General features: G+C 41.9%; 1 protein-coding gene and 1 long non-coding RNA gene across 3 annotated transcripts in view; both read right to left on the reverse strand.

Moving 5' to 3' along the window:
• The window catches only part of pcbp4 (poly(rC) binding protein 4), a 227472-nt gene that overhangs the window by 16385 nt on the left and 184858 nt on the right, over positions 1-26229 (reverse strand). For both annotated transcript variants that reach the window (XM_076267921.1, XM_076267920.1), the window contains exon 10: positions 1333-1374. In XM_076267921.1, the coding sequence (XP_076124036.1) occupies positions 1333-1374 (42 nt within the window). The remainder of the gene's footprint in view (positions 1-1332; positions 1375-26229) is intronic.
• Positions 17549-18292, reverse strand: LOC143104019 (uncharacterized). Its single transcript, XR_012982979.1, has 3 exons — positions 18098-18292; positions 17865-17964; positions 17549-17619 (listed from the first exon to the last, which is right to left on the reverse strand). It is a non-coding gene; the product is annotated as an uncharacterized LOC143104019 (long non-coding RNA).

Here is a 26229-nt window from a genome sequence, read left to right on the forward strand (position 1 = left end):
ATACGGGGGAAACACCACGCAAAACTGTCACGTCCTTAACGCCAACTAAATATGGATGTGACAGTTTTGCGCGGAATTGCCCTGGACCGCTCCTATTCTGAGACAGGCGATTTTAAGCGCCAATTTGAAGCACCTCTACTAGACAAAGCATATATTTTGAGCAAGCATAGGGTAGGCTAGGCCCATTCAACAGTGAACTGAGACCACAGAATATTCTACGATTGAAGGCAATATGATTGATCCACCACAATCTAGTTAAGCTTACATGCATTCACTGCCCAACAACGTGATATTCCTGGGTTTCCAGAATTTCCGGTCAACATAAAAAAAAAACTAAAAAAATTAAATTAAACTTCCTGATTAATGGGTGTGGAATATCCATCCTTGTCTCAGCTCAAATTTTATTTTAAGTTCATCCTTGTCTCAGCTCAAATTTTATTTTTAGTTTTTTTTATGTTTACCAGAAGATCTTAAAAATAGCCAAGGCTACTCAGTTTTTCTCCCCAATTAGGCTACTCTTATCTTGCCTTATTTCTCCTCATTTCGAATGTTCTCTTTTAGGCTACTTATTTTATTTCACATTAAACATTAGGCCTAGGCCTACAATCTTCTATTTCTTGAATTTCCCCTTGGGGATCAATAAAGTATCTATCTATCTATCTATCTATCTATCTACAACTAGGCTCCATTCATCCATCCTAATATTATACATACATACATATACATAGCCTAAACACGCACGTTAAACATTATGATGCTCTGGACCTTTGCTTGAGGAAATTTTCCGTAACTGGACCTCGCTGAAGATTAATTGAATACCCCTGGCCTAGGCTGTCAGCCTACCTGTTTCCCTCCATTGCTTCCGGTAAATATAAAAGATAAATAAATAAATGAATGCAGAATAAATTAGAAATGTAGGCTACAAATTCTAGGTAGGCTATGTGACAGTAGGCTACAAACAGGGGATTTATACTGTTCCTTCACAATTATTGGGTTGCACAGTGGTGTCACATAAGGACATAGTTTAGTTCTTGCCCCCATGGCATAGCTTGTAGGCACTTTACTAGCCGGCTAACTTGCGTCAGACAGCACCGATTTTTTTCACGTTTTTCCAGCATTCCATGAACATGATCAACTGAGCCCCGTGTTAATAATGGCCGGAGTTCTCCTTTAAGAACAAGATTTTTACAAATGTTTGTGGATGTAGACTGCATGTAGACTGACTTTATACACCTATGGCAATGGGTCTAAATGAAACACATGAAATACTTATTAAAATACGTACTCTGTATGTCAAAAACATTCTGGATGTTTCTCATCAGCATGTCTTACCTCTGAGTGTGGAATGCCATATTGGTTTTGTAATGTGTATGCCTATAAAAAACAAAAGACAAGTCATATTAGTGAACAGAAGCAACCAGGGACCTCATTTATAAAAATGTTGCGTAGAAACCATGTTTGATTTGATCTTAGATCATTTCTGAAATGATCGTAAGTGTGATTCAGAGAAAACGAACGTACGCACAAATGTGCGTACGCCACTCATCCAGATATGACCATTATAAATCACAAATAAATGTCAACTTGTGCGCAGCGACTGGTTTTAGGTCTTCGCCTTGTAAACACCCCGTCATCAATATCATTAGCATATGCTTTAATGAAATCAATGGCCTAACTAAGCTGTTTCTAAAAATATATATTGAAAACATTTTATAGGCCTAGCCTATGATATTTTATGAAAAATGCACTGTTGCATGACATTTCTTCTCCTGCTATAGGGTAATTAAAGTATGAATAGAGATGACAACAAATGTCATTACTGAAGTCCTGGATGACATTTGTTTACCGCTTACAGAGAATTTACAAAATCAATGTCTAGGTAAAAAAATTAACTACCTGTCACTGGGCAGAAAAATGTCTGCCTCTCCACCCTCTCCATGTTTTAGTACTGACTGCCCACTACTGCTTTACTACTGTTTTACTACTGTTTTACCAATGTCCACAGCCTAATGTTTTTACTACTGTTTTCCATGCTATATTAGCACACATGATCAATGGCTTCTGCTACAATACTGAATGGCTGTAACCCTATTACCTCAACCTGTTCTTGCACTGACATAGTTTTTTATAGTTTTTTATATTACCTTGTCTACATTATACTCTCTCTCCTATTTGTCCATATTATTTATGCTGGTCTCTAGACCTTATTATTGCACTGTTGGACTAATGTTGGACTACTTTTTGCACCTTCACCATGACACTCACTATCTTGAGCACCTTACCATGCACACATAACTAAAGGACTACTGTTGGACTACTTTTGCACCTTCACCATGACACTCACTCTCTTGAGCACCTCACCATGCACACAGAACTACAGGCCCTGTCACTACAAGCATCTCATGCTTGATCACCCTCAATCACACTGGATTTTTTACATTTAATTTATATAGTATATTTAGTATTTAGTCAGACTAGGGCCCTAGGGCAGCCTAGAGAAATGTGAGAATAAGTCAAGACCTAGGAATATTTAGTTGATCCAGGATCTAGGAATAGTATGCAAACCAATAAATTGTTAGCTTCAGATCCCGAGAGCAGTGCGTAGAGTGAATGGAGAATCCGGTTGTTAAGTTGTGAGGCAATAATGTGCCAATATTTCTTTCTCCAGGTCCAACTGGTCCCAGAAACTATTTTTCTATTTTTAAATTATTCAGATTAGCCCAGAGGTTCCCAAACTGTGAGGCGCGCCTCCCCTGGGGGGGCGCCAAATAATTTGAGGGGAGGCGCGGAAGGTTGATTCAAAAAAGAAGGAAAAACGTTTATTATGACCGCCACTAGCGAAGCGGTCATATAGGGATTGTCAAAGTTTTTTTTTTTTCCCCCGTCATCTACTTCCTGAATTTTTGGTCAACGATACCCGGGACACCGAACCACCGGGGCACATGAAATTTGGTGGGTATGTAGCCCCACTAGACTTTTACGGAAAATGTTCGTTTCGTCCCCGGGGGCCACTCCCCCCCCGTGCTGGGCCCCCCGAACCGCAAAAAAAGCAGTTTTTCCTAAATAACTACCTGAACCGTGGCACTGAGGATGAAGAATCTTTTATGGTATGTTGGTCTCAAGGGCCCACATCAACCTGGCCCATAATCACTCATTTGTGATTTGCACCCCCCCGGTAAAAAATGAAAATGCAATATTATTCTGCTTTAATCGCCCCTATCTTCAGTTAAGATGCTCAGAACTGCACCAAATTTTATGTGTATGATTGACCTGGCATTATCTGGGGATATGCCAAGTTTCGTAGAATTTCACCCCAAAAAATTAGGTTATGTGTACATTTAGTGACTGTACACTCATTGGCCTGCAGATGGCGGTGCACACATATACACATGCACACACACAGGCACCCACATACTATCGGTATTAGAACGGCCGATACATAATTACAAATTCAGTAGGATTAAAAGAAAGCCAAAATAAATATTCATCATCATCATCATGGCTGCATTTCCAGTATTGGCGATAAGTAGTCGTTTGTCCACTAGATGGCGCATCGTTGCAGTGACACGTAATTTTGTTGGAAGTTAAAAGTGGGTTGGAAAAACAATGGACGCTTCTTACAAGGACTGTTTACCGCAGAGAACGTCTAATAAGGATAGGACGATGTTCACATGAAATGTAATTCCCATTTCTTCTTGAAGCTGAAATAAATCTGAGGATGTTTATCGGACATGCTTGGTTTTTACTGCAGGTACGTTAATCTTATAATATCAATAAGGACCTAGGTAATGTTACCGTTAGCGTTGGTTGAGTGATGGAGGCCAATTTGATTGATTGCATTTGTAGAAAACTATAAATGCGGTTATACCAAGCAAATTGATAGCAGCACTGTAATTGTATCTTTCGACTATCATTTGTTGCACGTGCTACAAAAATCATTCTGTGCAATGGAAGATTTACCAACGTTACACCGGTCCGATACAGTTTATACATGCCTATACATGCATGAAACTGACGCCTGTTTATTTTGTTTTAAGTGCGTGCAGGGTGTGTGTGAGAGGGGAATCGATGTGCTTTGATTCCAGCTTGGTAGTTGTAGTCTGTGAAATTAAAAAGCACGTGTGTGTGAAGTATCCAAACAATGACACCTTCATTTCATTATGGCTGCTTTAGCAACACACCTTAAGATACTGTGTGGGTCCCATTTAGAAGTGGCTACTTCATTCGCGCTTTCCTTGACTCATGGAGCTGCGTGAATTTTATTACAACTTTTCGCCACGATCAGTGTTGGGGGTAACGCGTTACAAGTAAAGCGTTAGAGTACTCTTATTAGTTTTTTTCAGTAATGAGTAATCTAACGCGTTAGTTTTGCGAATTCAGTAATCAGTAACTCAGTTATTTTCCAAAATAAGCACTCGTTACTCCGTTACTTTAAGAATTTCCCTCGATAAGGAAAGTAAAGTCCCTGCTTTTCTGCATTTAGTCAGATGTGGCTGCTTGCGTCTGTGCCCTGCTCCTTTCCTCTGTGTGTGTGTGTGTGTGTGTGTGTGCAGGCGCGCCTGCAGGTGTACGTCCATACACACTGTGCGTACCATCAAGCTACTCAACAACAGAAAATTTCCCTTGTGTGTGTGTGTGTATTCACACCAAATTGGCCTACCATACTTTCCCAACTATGCACAGTATCCCTTTAGCTGCATGCCATTAGGCTATTTACCATTTTCTATTACGTAAAGTTAGTGAACACGTTATCAAAATTAACGTGCATGCATTTTGTTTGAGCAGGAGAGAGAATACGCACGCAGACACGCTATAGGCTACTTGTTGTTTTCTTTTACTCGGCTATCTATTATCAGCACACAATGTTGAGCTAATTCACTAACTCAATACTCATCAATGGATATCACAAGTTTAAACAACGAAAACAAAGGATGGAGGCAGCAAAGCTAGGAGTTATTCCAGATGGGCAAGAACAAGGTAGGCAATTGGTGTGCTTGTCAGAGCGTTAGACTGCACTAAAGCCAGACGTCACGTTACTCTAGAACAAAATAGTCTAGAAATACTCTAGAACAAAACTAAAGGTAACTTTAGCCTGTATAGGGCTGTATCAAGTTGTCCAAATGAGTAGGTCATTGTAGACATTGTCGTTGTATTATTGCATGTGGATGTTGTTATGCTATGTAGGCTACTTTTTTGCTGACCAATGCACGGACCTAAAACGGACAAATATTTTTGCGGGGGGGGGGGGGGGGTGAGTGTGCGTACCATAGCATTAATTCCTGCAGGCGCCCCTGTGTGTGTGTGTGTAAGCTACGTGTGTTTGATTCTTGGAGGTATGCGCGATAAGCTACATTCTTATGTTACAATGAAAAAAGAGGAAACGACATCGGACAAGGATGTTTACTGTTTTTTTGTTTTTGTTTTTATTAGGCTATTACTTTGCCTATTACCGGTATATGCTATTCATAGAAGCTGTTCTAATTATCAAAGGATGAATGCCTGTTAAATAAAACGTGCAATATGCTGACTGTCTTTCCTGTCATTATCCTACAGTTAGGTTCATGATTGATTCATGAACAGTCAGCACTGTCGGTGCATCTAAAGGAGGATGTGTGTTGCTGCTGCAGGCGGAGACGCACCCCAAACGCATTTTAATTGTTGGTAATGCACAAGTACTCTAACGCGTTACTTTTATTTATAGGTAACGTAGTAACGTAACGGATTACTTTTAATTGATAGTAACGTAGTAACGTAACTAACTACTTTCAAAAGTAACGATACCCAACACTGGCCACGATAGGGCAGTTTAAGTCTGCTTGATACTGTAAGGCGTAAGCCATTGGTTTCCAAAGGAGATTTTATTTGAGTCGCCAGCATAGCCTATTGACAATTTATGTTGTAAATAGGCCTACCTTATAAGCCTACCTGTAGCTTAGGGAAGCTAACAGCTTTCTATTAGGATCTAGTTTGTTAGTTACAGTTTTGTCATAACTCCCTGATGCATTTTTGCATTTAGAATAGCCAGAGCGTGGATATCTCAATCGGAAAATTAAACAATATCGGGTGCCTAGGCTGGGTGAACCCAGCCTGATCTGCCCGCTATTTATTTTTTGATTTCTGAAAAGATTGAGTTTGGTCTGGTGAAAGCCAGACTAGCCATGGACCTCAGTTACACAATGCAAGGGAACATGAATCAGCCTATATTTGCATGAACAATAACGGACAACAGCTCTTCAACTTTGGCCCGTTAAACTGTGTATGAACAGTCTAGCGACGCATTTCATCAAGGCCCATTTGGACATGTCAGTTATTTGCACCACTGGTTAGATGTAAAACAGCATTTCGTTTCAGACTACTGTTACTTAATTTGTGCATTAACAATAACGTTTCAGACTACTGTTACTTAATTTGTGCATTGACATGAACTAAAGATGACTAAAATCTTATGTAGAAGAAGAAACATTCACAAAACATCCATCCAAAAATGACCTTTGTTTTTGATAGCTGTTGAAAACGGCATGGAACTGACAGAGATGTTTTTGTTTATAAATAAATAAATAAATACATAAATAAATAAATAACATTATGCTGATACCTTTTGCTTTTCCCAAATACAATGTAGCCTACAGGTGTCAGTGACCTTTCATCAATCCAGTTGCAATGGATGAACTGTGATGAACTGCCCTACTTGTGATTGTTTAGAGATTTTAAAGGTTTTATAACAATGCTACATCTTCTTTGGCTATTCTACAATCTATTCACCTTTTCAGCACCAGTAGGGTACTTTCTGTGCAGCCGCACACACACACTCAGGCATGCCAAACAAGCATACACAAAAGTCTCAAGAGTGGGGGATGGAGTAAAATATGGAGACAAATTGAAGTGTGATTTATTTTCGCGGAATGGATGTACAGGACTGAGCGGCGGTCATATTTTGTACCGCTATGCGGTACATCTAGTTTTATGTTAGAACTATCTATGTTTTTTTCAATGATTATGTAATTCAGCTCTTCGAGTCACGGTAAAATGTATTTTTTTTACATCTAATTTAGATAAACTTATGGTGTGGGTGTTTGCGTTTCTTTAGGAATCCGCCGCCTTGGTTTGTGATGAGAAAATTATAATTCTACTACTCACTTGCTCCCTCAACCTAGCAAAATTATATTTTTCGCGGAGACCTGAGCCCGTATTCACAAAGCATTTTATCTTACCACTAAGCAGTGCTCGAATTATCTTTTTGTCTTTATGTCATGAGCCCTCTCACTCCACCGGGTTACCACCTTAATTGGTTTCCATTGTCTTCCACTCTGCTCACCACTCTCTCTACTCAGCCTAACTAGCTCCACCTGTCTCTGCTCTGCTCTAATTACTCTGCCAGCTGCGCTGCATTAACCACTAACCTCTCCCAGTATTTAAAGCCCTGTCTTTCAGTAGTGATGGGCGAACAAAGCCTTGTGAAGCTTTTGAAGCTTCTTCCTGATATTATCGCAAAATGATCCGAAGCATCAAAGCATCGAAGACAACACAGTGACATCTGGTGGTCAGCAAAAATGACAGCGGCTATAAATTCGACACACCTGAACGAAGCTTACAACATGAACATGAGGGACAGAATGGACACATGGCATGAGATGACTGAAAATTAAATAAATTAATTAGAACTAGGGTATAATGTTTGAATATAGCCTAGTGTGTTCAGCGTTTGAATTTACGTGTGTTCAGTTGGTTTTAACAAACTGCAGCAAGAAATGCAGCCATCTGCTATGTGGCAATATCAATTTACTTTAAATAAATAAAGTGTAGGCTACCTAGGCCTTATCCAATAAACTGTCATAGCCTACTCATAACCAAGAGGCATTATGTTTTAGAACTAAACAGGCCGTTGTTAGAAATAAATAGTTTATGAACATCCATTTTTGCCGTATGCCTACGATAGAGTAGAGGTAACGATGAGGACGATAAATCTGGCAACGTAGGTTCAATCCCTGTGAGTCACTTTACGAGGAATTTTTATTAGGCTTATGCAATAACAAAAAATATTTGAAATTTGACTTCAAAACTTTAAAAGGTTCTTCAGCAACAATGATTGTTGAGTAACTAAGACACGTAACACAGGTTTTGTTAAATTACAGCAGTAGGCTACAGAGAATGCAGTGTTGCTCCTGTTGGGTATCAGCGCAGCAGCAAACTTTCGAATCCAGCAAAACCCTTCGGTGACGTTTGAAGCTTCAGACGTCACCAGTCACGTGCTTATTCCAATTTGATACAAGCTCCAACACACAGGGTGTGTTCGAAACGGGAGACAGCTGCCTACTGCCTCCCTCCCTACATAGAGAGCTGTCTCACTAGACATGACTTTGGATTAAATGCATCTTTTAAAAATGAGCGTAGCACTCTAGAATCTTCGGTTAACACTACGGTATGACGTTAGCAAAGGCCTGACGTTAAACTAAATTAGCTTGCGTAAGCTAGCAGGCTAACGGTATAAATTAGTTTTACGGCCGGCAGATATATCAGACCAGACGCTATTAATGGTTACAACAATGGCATAATCAGATAGTAAGTTGTTTATTTTTCATCTCATCTACAAATCTAAGCAAAATAAGGTCACACAAATGACATTTTAAACAGATTCAGCAGCCATTACCGATGTCATCCGCCATGTTTGTTTACCTTTCACAGCTGTTTCAGACGTTGCCGCAAGGGATTATGGGTAGGAGGGAGCATGAAGTGTGCATCGATGCTGCCTTCAAAAATGACCGTTATTTGGGAATTCTAAGATATCTTAAAAGGCAGCAGAATTTGTTTTTTCGGTTTCGAACCGCACTTGCTGCCTTGCTCCCCAGTTAGATATCTTAAAAGGCAGCAACTTTACCCATTTGGAACACACCCACTGTGTCGAAACAATTTGCTTCATGGGAGTGATACAAGCTTCAGTGCCTCAGTGTCGAATGTCCCATCACTATCTTTCAGCCCTCCTTTGTCAGATCGTCTGCAAAGCTCACACCCAGAACCTGTTTGCTCACGCTTCTGGCTGACTCCTGTTTTGTTACCCGGACCTGCCTGAATCTTGACTACTCTTCTGCCCCAGAGAACCAGACCTGCTTTCTGCCTTAACGACTCCTGACTACTCTTCGACCCCGGTAACTCTGACCAGCCTTCTGCCTTGCAACTACGATTTTTGGATTTCCCTTGAACTGTACTTCTGCCTTGTTTCATCTGCCCTGTTGTGTCTGTGTTCCCCCCAGGACTTCCGGACCACCCACCACCGGCGTCATAGGACGCATCGCTGCCACTGGGGGGGGACACAGACACAGCACATTGGACGGAACCCCTGGAACCCCTGGAGCCTTCACTCACTCCCTACTTCCCTTTTCCCTGAAGTTCAATAAACTTTCTGGTGTGACGCAATTGTGGTCCTCTGGTCATCTGTCTGAACCGTGACAGTACGATCTGACCATCATGGACCCAGCGGCAGGGTTTCCGTTGTCCGGTAATTACCGGACATTGGCCGGAAAAAAAATGAAATGTCCGACAAAATTAAATCTCTCCGGTCAAATTGTCCAATTGAAATTGGCTAATAATCCCGTCCCCTAACGCAATCTGAATTTGAGAATAAGCCTTAATATGTAAGCCTATATTATACGTCCTCTGGCTATGTTTTTAAATGAACAGGCTCTACCGTTTGAAAAGTAAGCTAAACAACACGCATAGCCTATGCTGCATTTCAAATAGGAAGCGCACGCTTAAAACGTCCATGTTAAACAACCAACAAATGAGTGAGGCGGTTCAAACATGGCCAGGCCAAAGTTTTTTCAGAGGCCAGACGTGATGGATGATAAATTGGTAACGTCTGAAGCCTCAGATGTCCGGTCAACTCCACCACCACCAGATAAAAAGCAGAAGTGTCGGGCTTATCTGTCGGAATCAGTGACATTGGAAGTGGAGTTGCGGGGGGTGAGGCCGCTCCAAGACACTGTCATTCTCCGTGTACACTGGCCATGCAAAGTGTTCTTTACCCAAAGCATACAGTTGGCCTATGCGTTCTCTGTCTATGATTAGCAGGGTTAGGGCCTCCTCGACGAGGATAATTTCTGGCACAATTAAACGGTAGGCCTATCATTGAACCACGGCCGAAAGAAAAAGAAACTAAACATTTCCCAGAATAGGAAACATTTCTTAATTTATTGTTATCAAATAAAAAGGCATAGCATTAGGGGGTAGTGGTGTGAGCGATCATTCTTGTGTGTGCGCATCTGTGTGAGTTAAACAGTCACCACTGGAGATAACGTAGCAGCAACAAACAACGTAGCCTTTTTAAAACAACGAACGAAACGGACTCTTGCTGTCGATGAAAAGATACTGGCTAGATCTTGTTAGGCATGTTTAAGTTAGGCTAATGAACATGTTGCATTCTATAGCCTACAGCCTGATTATGTCATTCTTTAAGCTACATAGCCTGTCTCCAGTTTTCCTCAATTTGACTAATTAAGAAGGGATAATAGGATATTTGACCGGCATATCATCAAAATGTCCGGAAAACGAAACCTCTGCCGGTCATTTTGACCGGCACCATTTTTTTCTAGTGGAAACTCTGCCCAGCGCACACTTCCCCCGACATGGAAACCGACGAACCTGAGCAACCCACCGCCATGCAACGCCTGGAACACACTGAGAGAGGGTTAACCCGCATGAGTGGCGACATTGCCTCCCTGCTTCAGCAACAGCATCAGCAGTTCCAGCAGCAACAGCAGCAGTTCCAGCAGCAACAGCAACAGATCCAGCAGCAGCAACAACAACTCGGCATGATCATCCAACTCCTCACCAACCTTACCCCAGCCACTCCGCCCACCGGCCCAGTTCCAGTCAGTCTGCCCACCAGCCCAGCCCCCGAGTCACCTGCCCCGGTCACTGCAGCCGCTGCTCCGGAACCCAAGATTGGAAACCCAGAGTGGTTCAACAGTGATTCAACCCAGGTCCGGCCATTCCTCACTAGCTGCCGACTTCAGTTCTCCTTGCAGCCAAGGACCTTCGCCACTGAAGGGGCTAAAGTTGGGTATGCCATCACTCACCTGACGGGCCGAGCTCGACTCTGGGTAGTTCGAACGTCAAACCCCCGCATGTGCAACCTTCGACCTGTTTGCTGAGGAGATGCTGAAGGTGTTTGACCTGGATTCACCAACCGCAGAGGCGTCTCGTGAACTGTTCAGTATTCGGCAAGGCAGACGTACAGTCGCAGACCATTCCATCGACTTCCGAACCCTGGCAAGACGAAGCTCTTGGAACACACCATTGTTGGTGGACGCGTTCTTCCATAGCTCGGCCGACTATATCAAGGACGAGTTGGTCTCCCATGAACTGCCTTCCACCCTTGATGAAGCCATCGCACTGGCTGTCCGGATCGACAGAAGAATACAGACCTGCCGTCGTGAGAGGGGGCGCCAAAATCCACCAACCACCGGCATTCGGAGAAATCCGACTGGGCTCCTGTCATCTACTGCTACTCAACCAAGCCAGCTTGACCAGTCTGAGCCTATGGAAATTGGGCGAGCCTTTCTCACTCCTGTAGAGCGCCAGCGCCGCTTCACCTCAAACCTCTGCCTCTATTGTGGAGGTGATGGACATCGTGTTGTAACCTGCCCTTTAAAAGCCGAAGCTCACCAGACATGGGGGGAATGACCATCCAGTCCTCCGACCGCAAACCCCTGCTGCAAGTTCACCTCCGTCTCTCTGACTTGCACTCACACCCTGGCTGCTCTGGTGGATTCTGGCGCCGAAGCCAACATAATGGACATCAAGCTGGCACGCCAACTGGGACTGGAGAACCACCGTTTGACACCTCCTATTCCTGCCCGGGCACTGGACGGACACTTACTCGGATCGGTCACTCATGTCACGGCCCCGGTCTCGATGAGCCTGTCCGGAAACCATCAAGAAACTATCCAGTTTCACCTGCTCCACTCTCCAGGCCAACCCCTCATCCTGGGTTACCCATTGCTCCGCCGGCACAACCCTCAGCTCGACTGGGTGACCGGGGTGATCAGTGAGTGGGGAGAGGACTGCCACCAAACCTGCCTGCTTGCTGCCGCACTACCCCCTCGGCCAGTACCCACCAACTCCACTCCTGACCTCTCCAATGTCCCTGGAACAGCCCCTCCAAAGGGCTGTCTCTATTCGTTGTCTGCTCCTGAAATAAAGTCCATGGAGGACTACATCAACAACTCTCTGTCTGCAGGATTAATCCGCCCATCTTCATCTCCTGCTGGTGCTGGCTTCTTCTTTGTGGGGAAGAAAGATGGATTTCTTCGCCCTTGTATCGATTACGACAACATCACGGTGAAGAACCGTTACCCTCTGCCTCTGCTCACCTCTGCCTTTGAGTTGAGGTTGAGCTGTTTTTACCAAGTTGGCTCTCAGAAACGCTTACCACCTAGTGCGGATCCGGGAGGGAGATGAATGGAAAACCACTTTCAATACACCAACAGGCCACTACGAGTATCTGGTTATGCCTTTTGGCCTCACCAATGCTCCTGCTGTGTTCCAGGCTCTACGTCTGAATGACGTGCTGCGGGACATGTTAAACAAGTTTGTCTTCGTTTACCTGGATGACATCTTGATCTACTCCAGAACACAGAGTCCAGCAAGTCCTTCATCGTCTCCTGGAGAATTCCCTCTACGCCAAGGCGGAGAAATGTGGCCTTCCTGGGGTACATCGTGGCAGAGGGAAGTATCCAAATGGATCCTGCCAAGGTATCAGCAGTCACTTCATGGCCAGTTCCGGAGAACAGAAAGAAGCTGCAACAGTTTCTGGGGTTTGCTAACTTCTATAGAAAGTTTATCCGGAACTACAGTACCATTGCTGCTCCTCTCACTGCTCTAACCAGCACCAAGCAACCCTTCACCTGGACCCCAGCAGCCGACAAAGCCTTCAGTACCCTCAAGGCAAGGTTCACCTCCGCTCCCAACCTCCAGATGCCTGATGTGGACCGGCAATTCATTGTGGAGGTAGACGCCTCGGATGTGGGAGTCGGTGCTGTGATTTCTCAGTGGGCTTGTCCCCCTCTGAGTGCAATTACGACATAGGGAACCGAGAGCTGCTGGCTGTGAAGCTTGCCCTGGAGGAGTGGCGTCACTAGCTGGAGGGGTCCACCGTTCCATTCCTCGTTTGGACCGATCATAAGAACTTGGAGTACATCCGCACGGCCAAACGGTTGAACTCCAGGCAGTCCCGCTGGGCCCTGTTCTTCACCAGGTTTAACTTCACTCTGTCATACCGGCCTGGATCATGCAACACCAAGCCAGACACCCTCTCCCGTCAATTCCAGAAAGATGACACCCCCTCCAAAGATCCTGTGTCGATTCTGCCAAGTCCCTAGTCTGGCTAGCGCCACCACTTCTCAATGAGACGTGGTCTGGGAACCAAACGTTAATTTTCTCGTATTTGAAAAAAATGCCCAGATCCGTTTATTGGGTGCCACGGATGTCTATCAAATGCATCTGTGCATAGCTCATCATCGTCTTGCTTTCCCCCTTGTTCTGTGATTGGTTCCCTATCTGAGGCAAAAATTAGGGCGGTAGTTTCCAGGCTGCCTTAGCAGCGTGAATCAAATCACACGCAAGGCAGCATGGGAACACCCAGGCTACCAAGTCCCTGCATCGTAGCAGCTCTGACCTGGGATGTTGAAGAACAGGTGCTGGAAGCTCTCTGTAACCAGCCAGGTCCCAGCGCTTGCCCAGCTGACCGCCTCTTTGTCCCCGAAAACCTGAGGTCCCAGGTCATTCAGTGGGGACATGGCTCCCGCCTAGCTTGTCACCTTGGCTCCACCCGCACTTACAACCTGCTCGCCCAGAGGTTCTGGTGGCCCTCTCTGAGAAAGGATGTACGGGAATTCGTCCAAGCCTGCCCCATCTGCAACCAACACAAGTCGTCCTGCCAGCCCCCAGCCGGATTGCTGCAGCCCCTGCCTGTGCCCACACATCCCTGGTCTCACATCACCCTTGACTTTGTCACGGGGCTGCCCCCTTCAAGTGGCATGACCGTCAATCTCACCATAGTTGACCGATTCAGCAAAATGGCACACTTTGTTCCCCTCCCCAAGCTCCCAACCGCCAAGAAGACCGCCCAGGTGGTCCTGGAACATGTCTTCCGTATCCACGGACTGCCAAAGGATGTAGTTTCTGACCGTGGCCCACAATTCTCCTCCGCCTTTTGGAAGGAGTTCTGTCACCTGCTGGGAGCCACAGTCAGTCTGACTTCTGGATTCCATCCCCAATCCAATGGGCAGTCAGAGCGGGCAAATCAGGAGCTCGAGAAGGCACTGCGATGCATGACATCCCGCAACCCCCACTCCTGGTCGTGTCTATGGATACCAGCCTCCTCTATTCACCAGCCAGGAGGTTACTTGCCCATCTGCACTTGCTTTTTGCCCGTCGATGTCGCTGCACCTGGTCACAAGCCTGAGCCACACTCCTCAGATCCGTTGCCAGCTACACTACCGGGGCCAACCGTCGGAGAACTCCTGCTCCCACCTACCATGTTGGCCAAAGGGTATGGTTGTCATCCAAGGACCTGCCACTCATGGTGGAGTCGCGAAAGCTGGCACCTCGGTTCCTTGGCCCATTCCCTATCGTAAGAGTGATCAGTCCAACTGCTGTCTGGCTCCAACTGCCTAATTCCATGAGGGTGCACCTCCTCCTCCACGGCTCATCGATGGTGGTCCGGTTTACACCGTCCGCCGCCTGCTTCGGTCCAGACGGAGGGGTAGGGGCCTCCAGTACCTCGTTGACTGGGAGGGCTATGGACCTGAGGAAAGGACCTGGGTGCCGGCTAGTCGGATAGTGGATCGGACCCTCATCACCGCCTTCCACCAACGGCATCCTGATCAACCTGCAATCCGTAGGGGCCGCCCCAGAGGGGTCCCTAACCGTCCTGCCCGCCCGGCTTCCTATCCTGTGCCTGACCCTGTTTCAGAACCTGTACTCTGTAGGGGCCGCCCCAAAGGGGTCCCTGACCATCCTGCCCGCTCAGCTTCCTGTCCTGTGCCTGACCCTGTCTCGGGACCTGTCCCGTCTCCCGACCACGACCCTCCGGCTTTCTCCGAGGATGAGGACGTTCACTCGGACCGTTCAGAGGAGTTCTAGCCCTCCGCCGGCTCCCCTCCTCCCACCCGGCATGGTGTTGCTCTTGGGACTTCTGGGGCCGTCCCTTGGGGGGGGGGGTTCTGTCATGAGCCCTCTCACTCCACCGGGTTACCACCTTAATTGGTTTCCATTATCTTCCACTCTGCTCACCACTCTCTCTACTCAGCCTAATTAGCTCCACCTGTCTCTGCTCTGCTCTAATTACTCTGCCAGCTGCGCTGCATTACCCACTAACTTCTCCCAGTATTTAAAGCCCTGTCTTTCAGCCCTCCTTTGTCAGATCGTCTGCAAAGCTCACACCCGGAACCTGTTTGCTCGCGCTTCTGGCTGACTCCTGTTTTGTGACCCCGGACCTGCCTGAATCTTGACTACTCTTCTGCCCCAGAGAACCAGACCTGCTTTCTGCCTTAATGACTCCTGACTACTCTTCGACCCCGGTAACTCTGACCAGCCTTCTGCCTTGCAACTACAATTTCGGATTTCCCTTGAACTGTACTTCTGCCTGGTTTCATCCGCCCTGTTGTGTGTCAGTGTCCCCCCCCCAGGACCTCCAGACCACCCACCACCGGCGTCATAGGACGCATCGCTGCCACTGGCACTGACACAGACACAGCACATTGGACGGAACCCCTGTAATCCCGGTAACCCCTGGAACCCCTGGAGCCTTCACTCACTCCCTACTTCCCTTTTCCCTGAAGTTCAATAAACTTTCTGGTGTGACGCAATTGTGGTCCTCTGGTCGTCTGTCTGAACCGTGACACTTTAAGGGGGTCTCTTTATCTCATAAAAAAGTTGGCACACCCCGCACATAGCCTAACAATTAAATAGCCTAGGCGCGAGTGGCTCTTTTGCGTAGTAGCCTATATGCTATATTTTAAGTATATTTAAGTTTTTATAAAGTATATTTTTTGGCCTTTTTGCCTTTATTCAGATAGGACAGAGAGAGAGATGACACTGGGTATTCAGGGAATATTCATAGTGATATATTTCCTGATATGTGTAATATCAGGAAATATATTGGTTGATATGCTCCTGATATTTTAGTGCCAATTGCCATATCAGGAGCATATCAAAAGTCCTGAATGGGACTGCGACGACATGCAAGATATCCAGACTTCATATTCTCACCTGATATGATCCATGTTTCAAGTATTAGCTACTTATATGACCCCGGACACCTCTTGTTCTTGTTTCCATATACCCCCTGATATGTCAAACATGGGACTACGCATATACAGCCCATATACTGCCAGGCACAGCTAATTTTGCAGGCATTTATGTGTATGCCTTTATTTGCTTTTCCATAGGCTTTATGCCTTTATTTTTAAAATGAATCCTGTGATTTATGTATGGTGATTTATGTAATGGTTTTAAATGTGAGATAGTACATAACCAACACTGAGCTTATTGTGCAACTTTAACTTAAATAATATTTCATATTAATTTTACATACACTTAATTACATTATTTACTTTAAATTACACCTGCTAAATCCCAATGACTTATTTTACTTTACCATGAAAATTCATATACGACAGGCAATAACATTTGTTACATGGCCTTTATTGTATTTATCAATCAATATTCAAATCAACATGGCTTTCTCGCCTGCAGTAGGGGGCTTACGCAGTGACACTCGCCCCCTCTCAATGATCCTGCCTCGAGTGAGAACAGAGACTTCTGCTTGACCACAGTGGTTTAAACAGTCCATGGTCTGGGCGTGCAACGTCCTTTAAAACATTTTGGGCCCTTGTCCGTACTCTACTGGTATAGATGGTAGGGAGAGGTGCTCTGATGGTCCCTTTGGCAGTAAAAGTCAGGTGTCTGTAAAAAGAGAAAGAAAGTATATGTTACAATTGACCCTGTCCGTGAATATAATTAACTCGGCTTGTGTGACAAATAAAAAGCAAACCCACAATAGCAGCCTAGACGTCAGGTGCAATAGTTAGAAGTAATGGAGATATGTATTACAGTTGTGGTCATAAGTTTACATAACCTTAGCATACACATACATTTAAAAATCATCTGATCTTAATGCCTTAATAAAAAAAATGAGGAAAAATTCAACCTTTAAGGAACACGTATTTATTTACGATACATTATTCATTCACAAAGAAAATTATTGTCCTTAAAGGTTGGATTTTTCCTAATTTTTTCAATTAAGGCATTAAGATCAATTTCCAAAAGTATCATACCTAATTGCAACACTGTCTGCAGAAGCTCTTTCCTTCTTGCTTAAACCAGTGCCAGCCTCTGGCTCCAGGCTGGGACTTGCTGGATGGCACCTAAAAAAATAAAACAGCAATTGCTATACATTATGTTATTGTTGATTAAGATAAAAATCAAACATTAAAAAATAAGTTGGTAAGTCAATCAGGTGTTCAAACAAAAATGATAATTACCTTATGAAGGCACCCTTGCCACCATCACCATCAATGTTAATTATTGATATCAGTTTATTTGTGAGGGTTTCAGTTTCTGTAAATAGAAAATAAGATTTAACTAAATTATGATTATGCTCAGTTTGGCATATATTCAACACATTATTTACATTACCACCAACATAATGGTAAACATGGCTAAACTTCAAAATTCAAGACTATGATTAAAAACGACAATAATGATGATTAGTTTCTGTATTAATGCATTACATTGCACATTTGTCAAACAAATTAGAGTGTGCACAGTGACATAGCCCTCATTCAAAACACACAAACACTTACAGCATGTTGAGGGCAGCAGCCATGGCTTCCAGACATAGTCAAGTAGCATGTAGTAGTAGCAGGACAGACTGACTTTGCCCTGGTCTGTTGATGGAGCCCACTACAGTCATAACAACAAACAGACACATGAAAAAAGGGGATAAACTAAACACAGCAACAGACACAAATACATGCACACACATTATAATGTTATTTGCTATTCTACGTGTGTCTGTCTGTCTGTCTGTCTCTACCTGGTGAGTGAACTCTCTTGCGGGATTTGAACTTATTTTGCATGGAAGTGGCACACATTTGGAATATTCCAGAATGCACTCAGTGTTCTCAGGGAAGCAGTCCTCACAACTCACTGCCTGCAAACAGAGAACAGAGGGAAATTAAGATTAATAAATTGCAAAATAAGCTTACACATAACGTGAAAAGACTATCACTGAAGCACTAATGCCCTCACATGCATCTTAAATAAACACATGCCTTGGCACAAGTCAGGTACAACCAAATAAGGGCTATGAAATGAAGAACATTTTGCCTAATGCTACCCATACATCAGAAACCTTTGACAAGATTCGGCTTTCAAGCTTTACTCAAAAGACTGCAATCTTTCAATAATCTTACCCAAATCTGGTCAAGTCTTCTGGTGTAAGGATGGCTTAATATAACACTATACGTTACCCTTCACAAACTAAAGATCCCTTCACTTGTCGGCATCATATTGAGGTACGTCAACCCCCTGTTCACGTTAGCCTGCATAGTCATTAGCAGCCACTATAAATGTAGCCTAGCTTCTAGAAGTTATAGCTAGGTTAGCTAACCTACTCGTGCCTGATAGTCTTGGCCATTTCATTCAAACTAAAACTTTACATCCATAACGAAATCTCAGACAGACTTATTGTTGAATATGATATTACTACCATTCCATATATTCCACACAATGGTAAAGTTAGTTATTGGAAAAGTTAACATTAACAGCTAGCAGCTAACGTTATCGATGTTAGCTCGCTAGCTAGCAAACGTTAGCTGATTCTAACATGACGGTTAACAAACGGTTTTGGTTAACATTAATGCTAAAAACAGTATTTTCCTAATTAATTCCAGTTTTCAATTGGCATACAAAAGTACTGTAGTTCTTACCTTGGATATGATGACGGCAGAGTTTGTACAGCTTGCAGTCAGATGCATGACAACAAAGTGACGGTTGAAGTCACCACCAGTGGCAAAGAGTTCGTTGAAAAGTCAGTCAGGGGTGGGGGATGGGTATGCCGTGTGTGCGCATGCGCTTATCGAGAGGCAAAGCATAAGAAATCGTGGAAATTATTAGGCCTGCATATTTTAGTTACATTAAAATGACAACCAAACTGATTTTGTATAAGCGTCAAAACACAGTAGCCAAGTGGGCTATTACTATTATTCTGATTATTAACATTATTGGTTCTCAGATAGTTTGACGTCAATTTCATTTGAAGCCTTGTTTCTTAATTAAATCAACATTGGTTTATCAGTCACCCACGTTTTAGACAAGTTACAACATGATTGATCCATTGTTACGTTGGCCCACAAGGAAGCTTAATGTTAAAATAGTATGAAATTATAGATGCTCAACTTTAACAAGTTTAATAAGCCTTTCTTATGTGTTATGGTTTGTAGCATATAGTATGTATTTATTTTCATTAGGCTATTGATTGAATTGTTGTTTATTATTGCTATTCTTCTTAATGTAGGCCTACTTCAAATGGTTTAGGCTAGCCTACTGTTAAATTTAACTTTGTATTGTTGTTATGTGGCAACTCCAGCTGAACCGAATTCGTTTGGGCAGACAGCATTGGGGACAAGGGGAAAGCAGATAATTTAAAATGTGGACTTTATTCCTCCAAAGGATCTCATGCATATTATACATAAAAAGTAGGCTAGACCTACAGACTATAGCAACCAAAAAATCTCAAAGATATCAGTGAAATTGAACCATAACCAAAATAATTAGTTAAGTAGGCTAGCCTTGGCCTGAAAAAGGTAGTCTTTACACTGTAAATAGTCTATTTTTGAATGTCCCGAAATTAGATAGAAATCTAACGGCAAATAGCCTATCAGTGATGTTTTATGGTACATTTTGGGCGTAGGGCATGCGTGACTTAATTAGGCAGATCTTGGGCCTAGGCTATCTAATATGATAGCCTATCCAAGGGTGGAGACCTACCCAAAGATATCCAGAAATGGTGTGTGTGACTTGTGATTTAAGTATGCATACCCCTGATATCTCATTGGCATATCAGGAGTCAAAATAAATCAATATTTTCACTGATTCTTAAAAACTCAGGATATGATCAAAGATGCTCCTGATATGCTGCATGTCATAAAAAATATCCGGTCAGTATATCCCCTGATTCAGAGCCTTTTCACCCAGTGTGAGGTGGGGTCGGGAAATGACCGCAGGTTGGATTGGACCCGTACATAGTATGGCCGCTGTAGCCTGTTACGCCACAGCGCCCCCAGCCTATATGCTCTTTACAGAAATGGATTCTTTTAATTAATTTCAATACATTATTGACTGTAATAGTCCATATTTCATTTACATTTCGCAATACAAAGAAATAGACTATAAACAATTTTGAAATAAAACGTAACTCATTTGAACCAGACCACCATCTCAGATATTCTAAGTCAAACACAATAATGCATGTAGTCTTATAGGCCTACACAGGGAAAATGCATTAATTGGCAGAAATGATCATTGCACAAACTAGTATAATCTTATAATGTAGGGCCTACACAGGCGCGCCTGCAGGTGTACGTCCGTACGCACTGTGCGTACCATCAGGCTACTCAAAAACGAGAGAAAATTTCCCTTGTCTGTGTGTAATGTGTATTCACACCAAATTGGCCAACCATAACTTCCCAACTATGCACAGTATCCAGTGGCGTAACAAACCAATGGTGGGCCCAGGTGCGAGAGCGCAACGCGGGCCCCCCACCAGCGAACTTTGGCCCAGGATGAATTAGCTCTGATACATGCAATACACATTAAGGGTAATTGTTTATGCAAAGGGCCTGAGGCACCGAAGTAGTTTAGTAGTTACAGATTACAATTTCAAATAAAAAACACACGACTACATATCCATTACATGTAAAAACATTAAAAAAATAATTTTATTAACAGCCTGCAGGCCAGGGTAATCTAATATTACTGCATTAACATCAACTCGCATGGAATTATGGGAACACTCAATGCGCCTCTTCAACCCTCTGCTGAAACTGCAAGCCTAGATTGCTTGCTTATAAACTCGCACTGCGCAGAAACAAAACTTAATGTAGCCTAACTTATTTAACCGTCCAGAAACCCAAATAAAATCATTAATATGAATACAATCCCCAATATGCGTGAATTAGGCCATTAGAAGAAGGCCATCTTACGAGCCTTTCGTTGTGCAAAATCGTCAACGATGTTCCCAATATTTAATGCTCTGGCTCTCGTATTTTCAATGGACAGGATAGCTAACCAACGGAGCCTCTCCTGCCCTATGCTGCTCCTTAGGTATAGGTCTTAATAAGTTTGAGTTTGGAAAAAGATCGCTTAGCTGTTGCCACAGTCACAGGCAATGTCAGAAACAACATGAGTACACATTTATCCACGTATGTACACGGTTCTTTCGGATGAAAACCGGGTTGTAGCTTGTTGTCTACCTTACTACGGTTAGATAGAGCTCTCTATTGTGCAATGAAAATGTTTCTCCTATGATTTATTGAACCGCAAAACGCGAATCTTGCGAATCTGCCAATTTCTGTCTAACTTTACCGAAGTGAACAACCGTGGTAAAGTTGGTTTTATATTGGACGTTGGATATTCGACACATTCGAAAAATCTATTTAGCACTGACTACGAGGGTCAAATTTGTGTCAAACCAACTTTAATGTGTTTAAACAAGGCCTGCCTATATTACACAAAGCTTCTTTTGTCCAAAAACCCATGTTTTGATTTTATGAAATTTTTAGGCTGATAAAAGATTTCAATCTATTATGCGGCTTCACCTTTTGACTTACCCATACTAAAACACATCTCCTGAACTCGGCTTACTGCCCTTTCTAGTACACAAAGCTTCTTTTTCCCTAAAACCTACTCTTTGATTTTATACAATTTTTAATGTTAAATGTTTCAAATCTATTATGCGGCTTTCCCTTTTGACCTACCCATGTCAAAACACATCTGGTGAACTCGGATTACTGCTCTATATAGTACACAAAGCTTCTTTTTCCCAAAAATCCATTCTTTGATTTTATAAATATTTTTTAATGTAAAAAAAATGCTTTAAATGCTTTCAATCTATTATGCGGCTTGACCTTTTGACCTAACCATGTCAAAACACATCTGTTGCACTCGGCTAACTGCCCTACATAGTACACAAAGCTTCTTTTTTCCAAAAATGCACTCTTTGATTTTATATTATTTTTTTACTATTCAAAAATGCTATAAATCTATTATGTGCCTTTACCTTTCGACCTACCCATGTCAAAACACATCTGCTGCACTCAGCTAACTGCCCTACATAGGGGAGCGCGGGGCACAAAGTAACACTTTTTGGTTATGGCTAAATAATTCTAAAATCATTTGAGTTTCACTAGTTATACTTTTTAAAAAGCAACATACATATCTCTGTTACACATATGCACTGGAAGTGTGTTTGTAGGAGCTACTGTTCTTTTACAATTCCACCGAGAGTGGCGATAGGTGAAATGTTACAACCTGCCCCATATGCGGGGTTAGTTGTAACACTCATCCAAACGGCTGTTTTTAATTAGATTAATTCAATAAATGTATCTGAATGTGTATGATAGAATAGGATCTGACTATTTATGATACATAAGTCATGAACTAACAACAGACGTGTGTCGAAAATTGACTTTATTTTCTATACGGAGAAATAACATGAGAAATATGCGCCAAAGGAAGAAAAGAGTCTAACCAAGGTCAATCCTGCCAAGAAAAGCCCTCAAACCTGAAAACACATGAGGCAAAATGCAAAACATCACAAAAACTAACTAAACTAACACTAATACGCGCATATTTTTGTATTGCAACATCATTGTACAGTATGAGTGGCTTAGTTGTAACAGCGCGTTACAACTAACCCCGCTGGGTCACGTTTGTTATAAGATAAGCTAGCTCCTGCTATGAGTTGGCTACATGTTTCAAAACGGTGTTCATTTTTAGCCTACAAGACGGTTATTAAGATGATAGAAGATTGGAGTCAGTGAGCTGCACCCACAACTCAGTAATGGAAAGACAAGTACCACCTAGACATTTAAGTTGATGTCTTCAAAAGGCGTTTTGCTGCAGATCTACGTGGAAACACGTCCATACTGACTGAAAATTTGTGGAATACCGTCTCATAGTAATGTGATTAACTGACCAATAGCATGCCTCGATCAACCCCCTGCAAACAGGGAAAAAGTCCGTGTTACATTTAACCCCGCGTTACTTTGTGCCCCGCGCTCCCCTAGTACACAAAGCTTCTTTTTTTCAAAAACGCACTCTTTGATTTTATATTAATTTTTTACTATTCAAAAATGCTATAAATCTATTATGCGACCTGACATTTTGACCTACCCATGTCAAAACACATCTGCCGCACTCAGCTAACTGCCCTACATAATACACAAAGCTTCTTTTTTCCAAAAACTCACTCTTTGATTTTATATTATTTTTTTACTTTATAAAAATGCTATAAATCTATTATGTGCCTTCACCTTTTGACCTACCCATGTCAAAACACATCTGTTGCACTCAGCTAACTTGCCTACATAGTACACAAAGCTTCTTTTTTTCAAAAATGTACTCTTTGATTTTATATACATTTTTTACTATTCAAAAATGCTATAAATCTATTATGCGGCTTCACCTTTCGACTTACCCATGTCAAAACACATCTGTTGCACTCAGCTAACTGGCCTTCATAGTACACAAAGCTTCTTTTTTTCAAAAACTCACTCTTTGATTTTATATTAATTTTTTACTATTCAAAAATGCTATAAATCTATTATGCGAATTGACCTTTTGACCAACCCATGTCAAAACACATCTGCTGCACTCAGTTAACTGCCCTACATAGTACACAAAGCTTCTTTTTTTCAAAAACTTACTCTTTGATTTTATATAAATTTGTTACTATTCAAAAATGCTATAAATCTATTATGTGCCTTCACCTTTTGACCTACCCATGTCAAAACACATCTGCTGCACTCTGCTAACTGCCCTACATAGTACACAAAGCTTCTTTTTTTCAAAAACGCACTCTTTGATTTTATATTAATTTTTTACTATTCAAAAATGCTATAAATCTATTATGCGAATTGACCTTTTGACCAACCCATGTCAAAACACATCTGCTGCACTCAGTTAACTGCCCTACATAGTACACAAAGCTTCTTTTTTTCAAAAACTTACTCTTTGATTTTATATAAATTTGTTACTATTCAAAAATGCTATAAATCTATTATGTGCCTTCACCTTTTGACCTACCCATGTCAAAACACATCTGCTGCACTCTGCTAACTGCCCTACATAGTACACAAAGCTTCTTTTTTTCAAAAACGCACTCTTTGATTTTATATTAATTTTTTACTATTCAAAAATGCTATAAATCTATTATGCGAATTGACCTTTTGACCTACCCATGTCAAAACACATCTGCCGCACTCAGCTAACTGCCCTACATAATACACAAAGCTTCTTTTTTCCAAAAACTCACTCTTTGATTTTATATTATTTTTTTACTTTATAAAAATGCTATAAATCTATTATGTGACTTCACCTTTTGACCTACCCATGTCAAAACACATCTGTTGCACTCAGCTAACTTGCCTACATAGTACACAAAGCTTCTTTTTTTCAAAAACGTACTCTTTGATTTTATATAATTTTTTTACTATTCAAAAATGCTATAAATCTATTATGCGGCTTCCCCTTTCGACTTACCCATGTCAAAACACATCTGTTGCACTCAGCTAACTGGCCTTCATAGTACACAAAGCTTCTTTTTTTCAAAAACTCACTCTTTGATTTTATATTAATTTTTTACTATTCAAAAATGCTATAAATCTATTATGCGAATTGACCTTTTGACCAACCCATGTCAAAACACATCTGCTGCACTCAGTTAACTGCCCTACATAGTACACAAAACTTATTTTTTCCAAAAACTCACTCTTTGATTTTATATTAATATTTTACTATTCAAAAATGCTATAAATCTATTATGCGCCTTCACTTTTTGACCTACCCATGTCAAAACACATCTGCTGCACTCAGCTAACTGCCCTACATAGTACACAAAGCTTATTTTTTCCAAAGCCCACTCTTTGATTTTATTATCAAAAAATGCTATAAATCTATATTATACATTTATTGAAAATATAAAAAAATCCAGTTGATTTACACAGCCAAATGGAACTTTGGATGGAAAACAAAATATAGTTAACTTAATAAATATAAATGATGTATGTCTACCTACAAAGAGGTAGCTTGTTTTTTTGCATTTTTGAATAGTAAAAAATTTATATAAAATCAAAGAGTGAGTTTTAAGGTCAAGCCGCATAATAGATTTATAGCATTTTTGAATAGTAAAAAATTAATATAAAATCAAAGAGTGAGTTTCTGGAAAAAAGAAGCTTTGTGTATTATGTAGGGCAGTTAGCTGAGTTCAGCGATGTGTTTTGACATGGGTAGGTCGAAAGGGGAAGCAGCATAATAGATTCATAGCATTTTTGAATAGTAAAAAATGTATATAAAATCAAAGAGTGCGTTTTTGAAAAAAAGAAGCTTTGTGTACTATGTAGGGCAGTTAGCCGAGTGCAACAGATGTGTTTTGACATGGGTAGGTCAAAAGGGCAAGCCGCATAATAGATTTGAAACATTTAACATTAAAAATTGTATAAAATCAAAGAGTAGGTTTTAGGGAAAAAGAAGCTTTGTGTACTAGAAAGGGCAGTAAGCCGAGTTCAGGAGATATGTTTTAGTATGGGTAAGTCAAAAGGTGAAGCCGCATAATAGATTGAAATCTTTTATCAGCCTAAAAAATTCATAAAATCAAAACATGGGTTTTTGGACAAAAGAAGCTTTGTGTAATATAGGCAGGCCTTGTTTAAACACATTAAAGTTGGTTTGACACAAATTTGACCCTCGTAGTCAGTGCTAAATAGATTTTTCGAATGTGTCGAATATCCAACGTCCAATATAAAACCAACTTTACCACGGTGACATGACTATGGTTATAGTTATGAACAGTAAATTGACCGTTTTTGTTTAAAAAGTATGTATTGATACGCCTTCATTAAGCAAAATAATATAGGCTAATGTAATGTTACAGTGTCAGCTGGACAA

Source organism: Alosa pseudoharengus, unplaced genomic scaffold (genome assembly GCF_046254945.1).
Source record: "Alosa pseudoharengus isolate Yale_2024_CS ecotype anadromous, Long Island Sound unplaced genomic scaffold, YU_APseudo_1.1 YU_APseudo_1.1_scf_5, whole genome shotgun sequence".
Classification (NCBI taxonomy): domain Eukaryota; kingdom Metazoa; phylum Chordata; class Actinopteri; order Clupeiformes; family Clupeidae; genus Alosa; species Alosa pseudoharengus.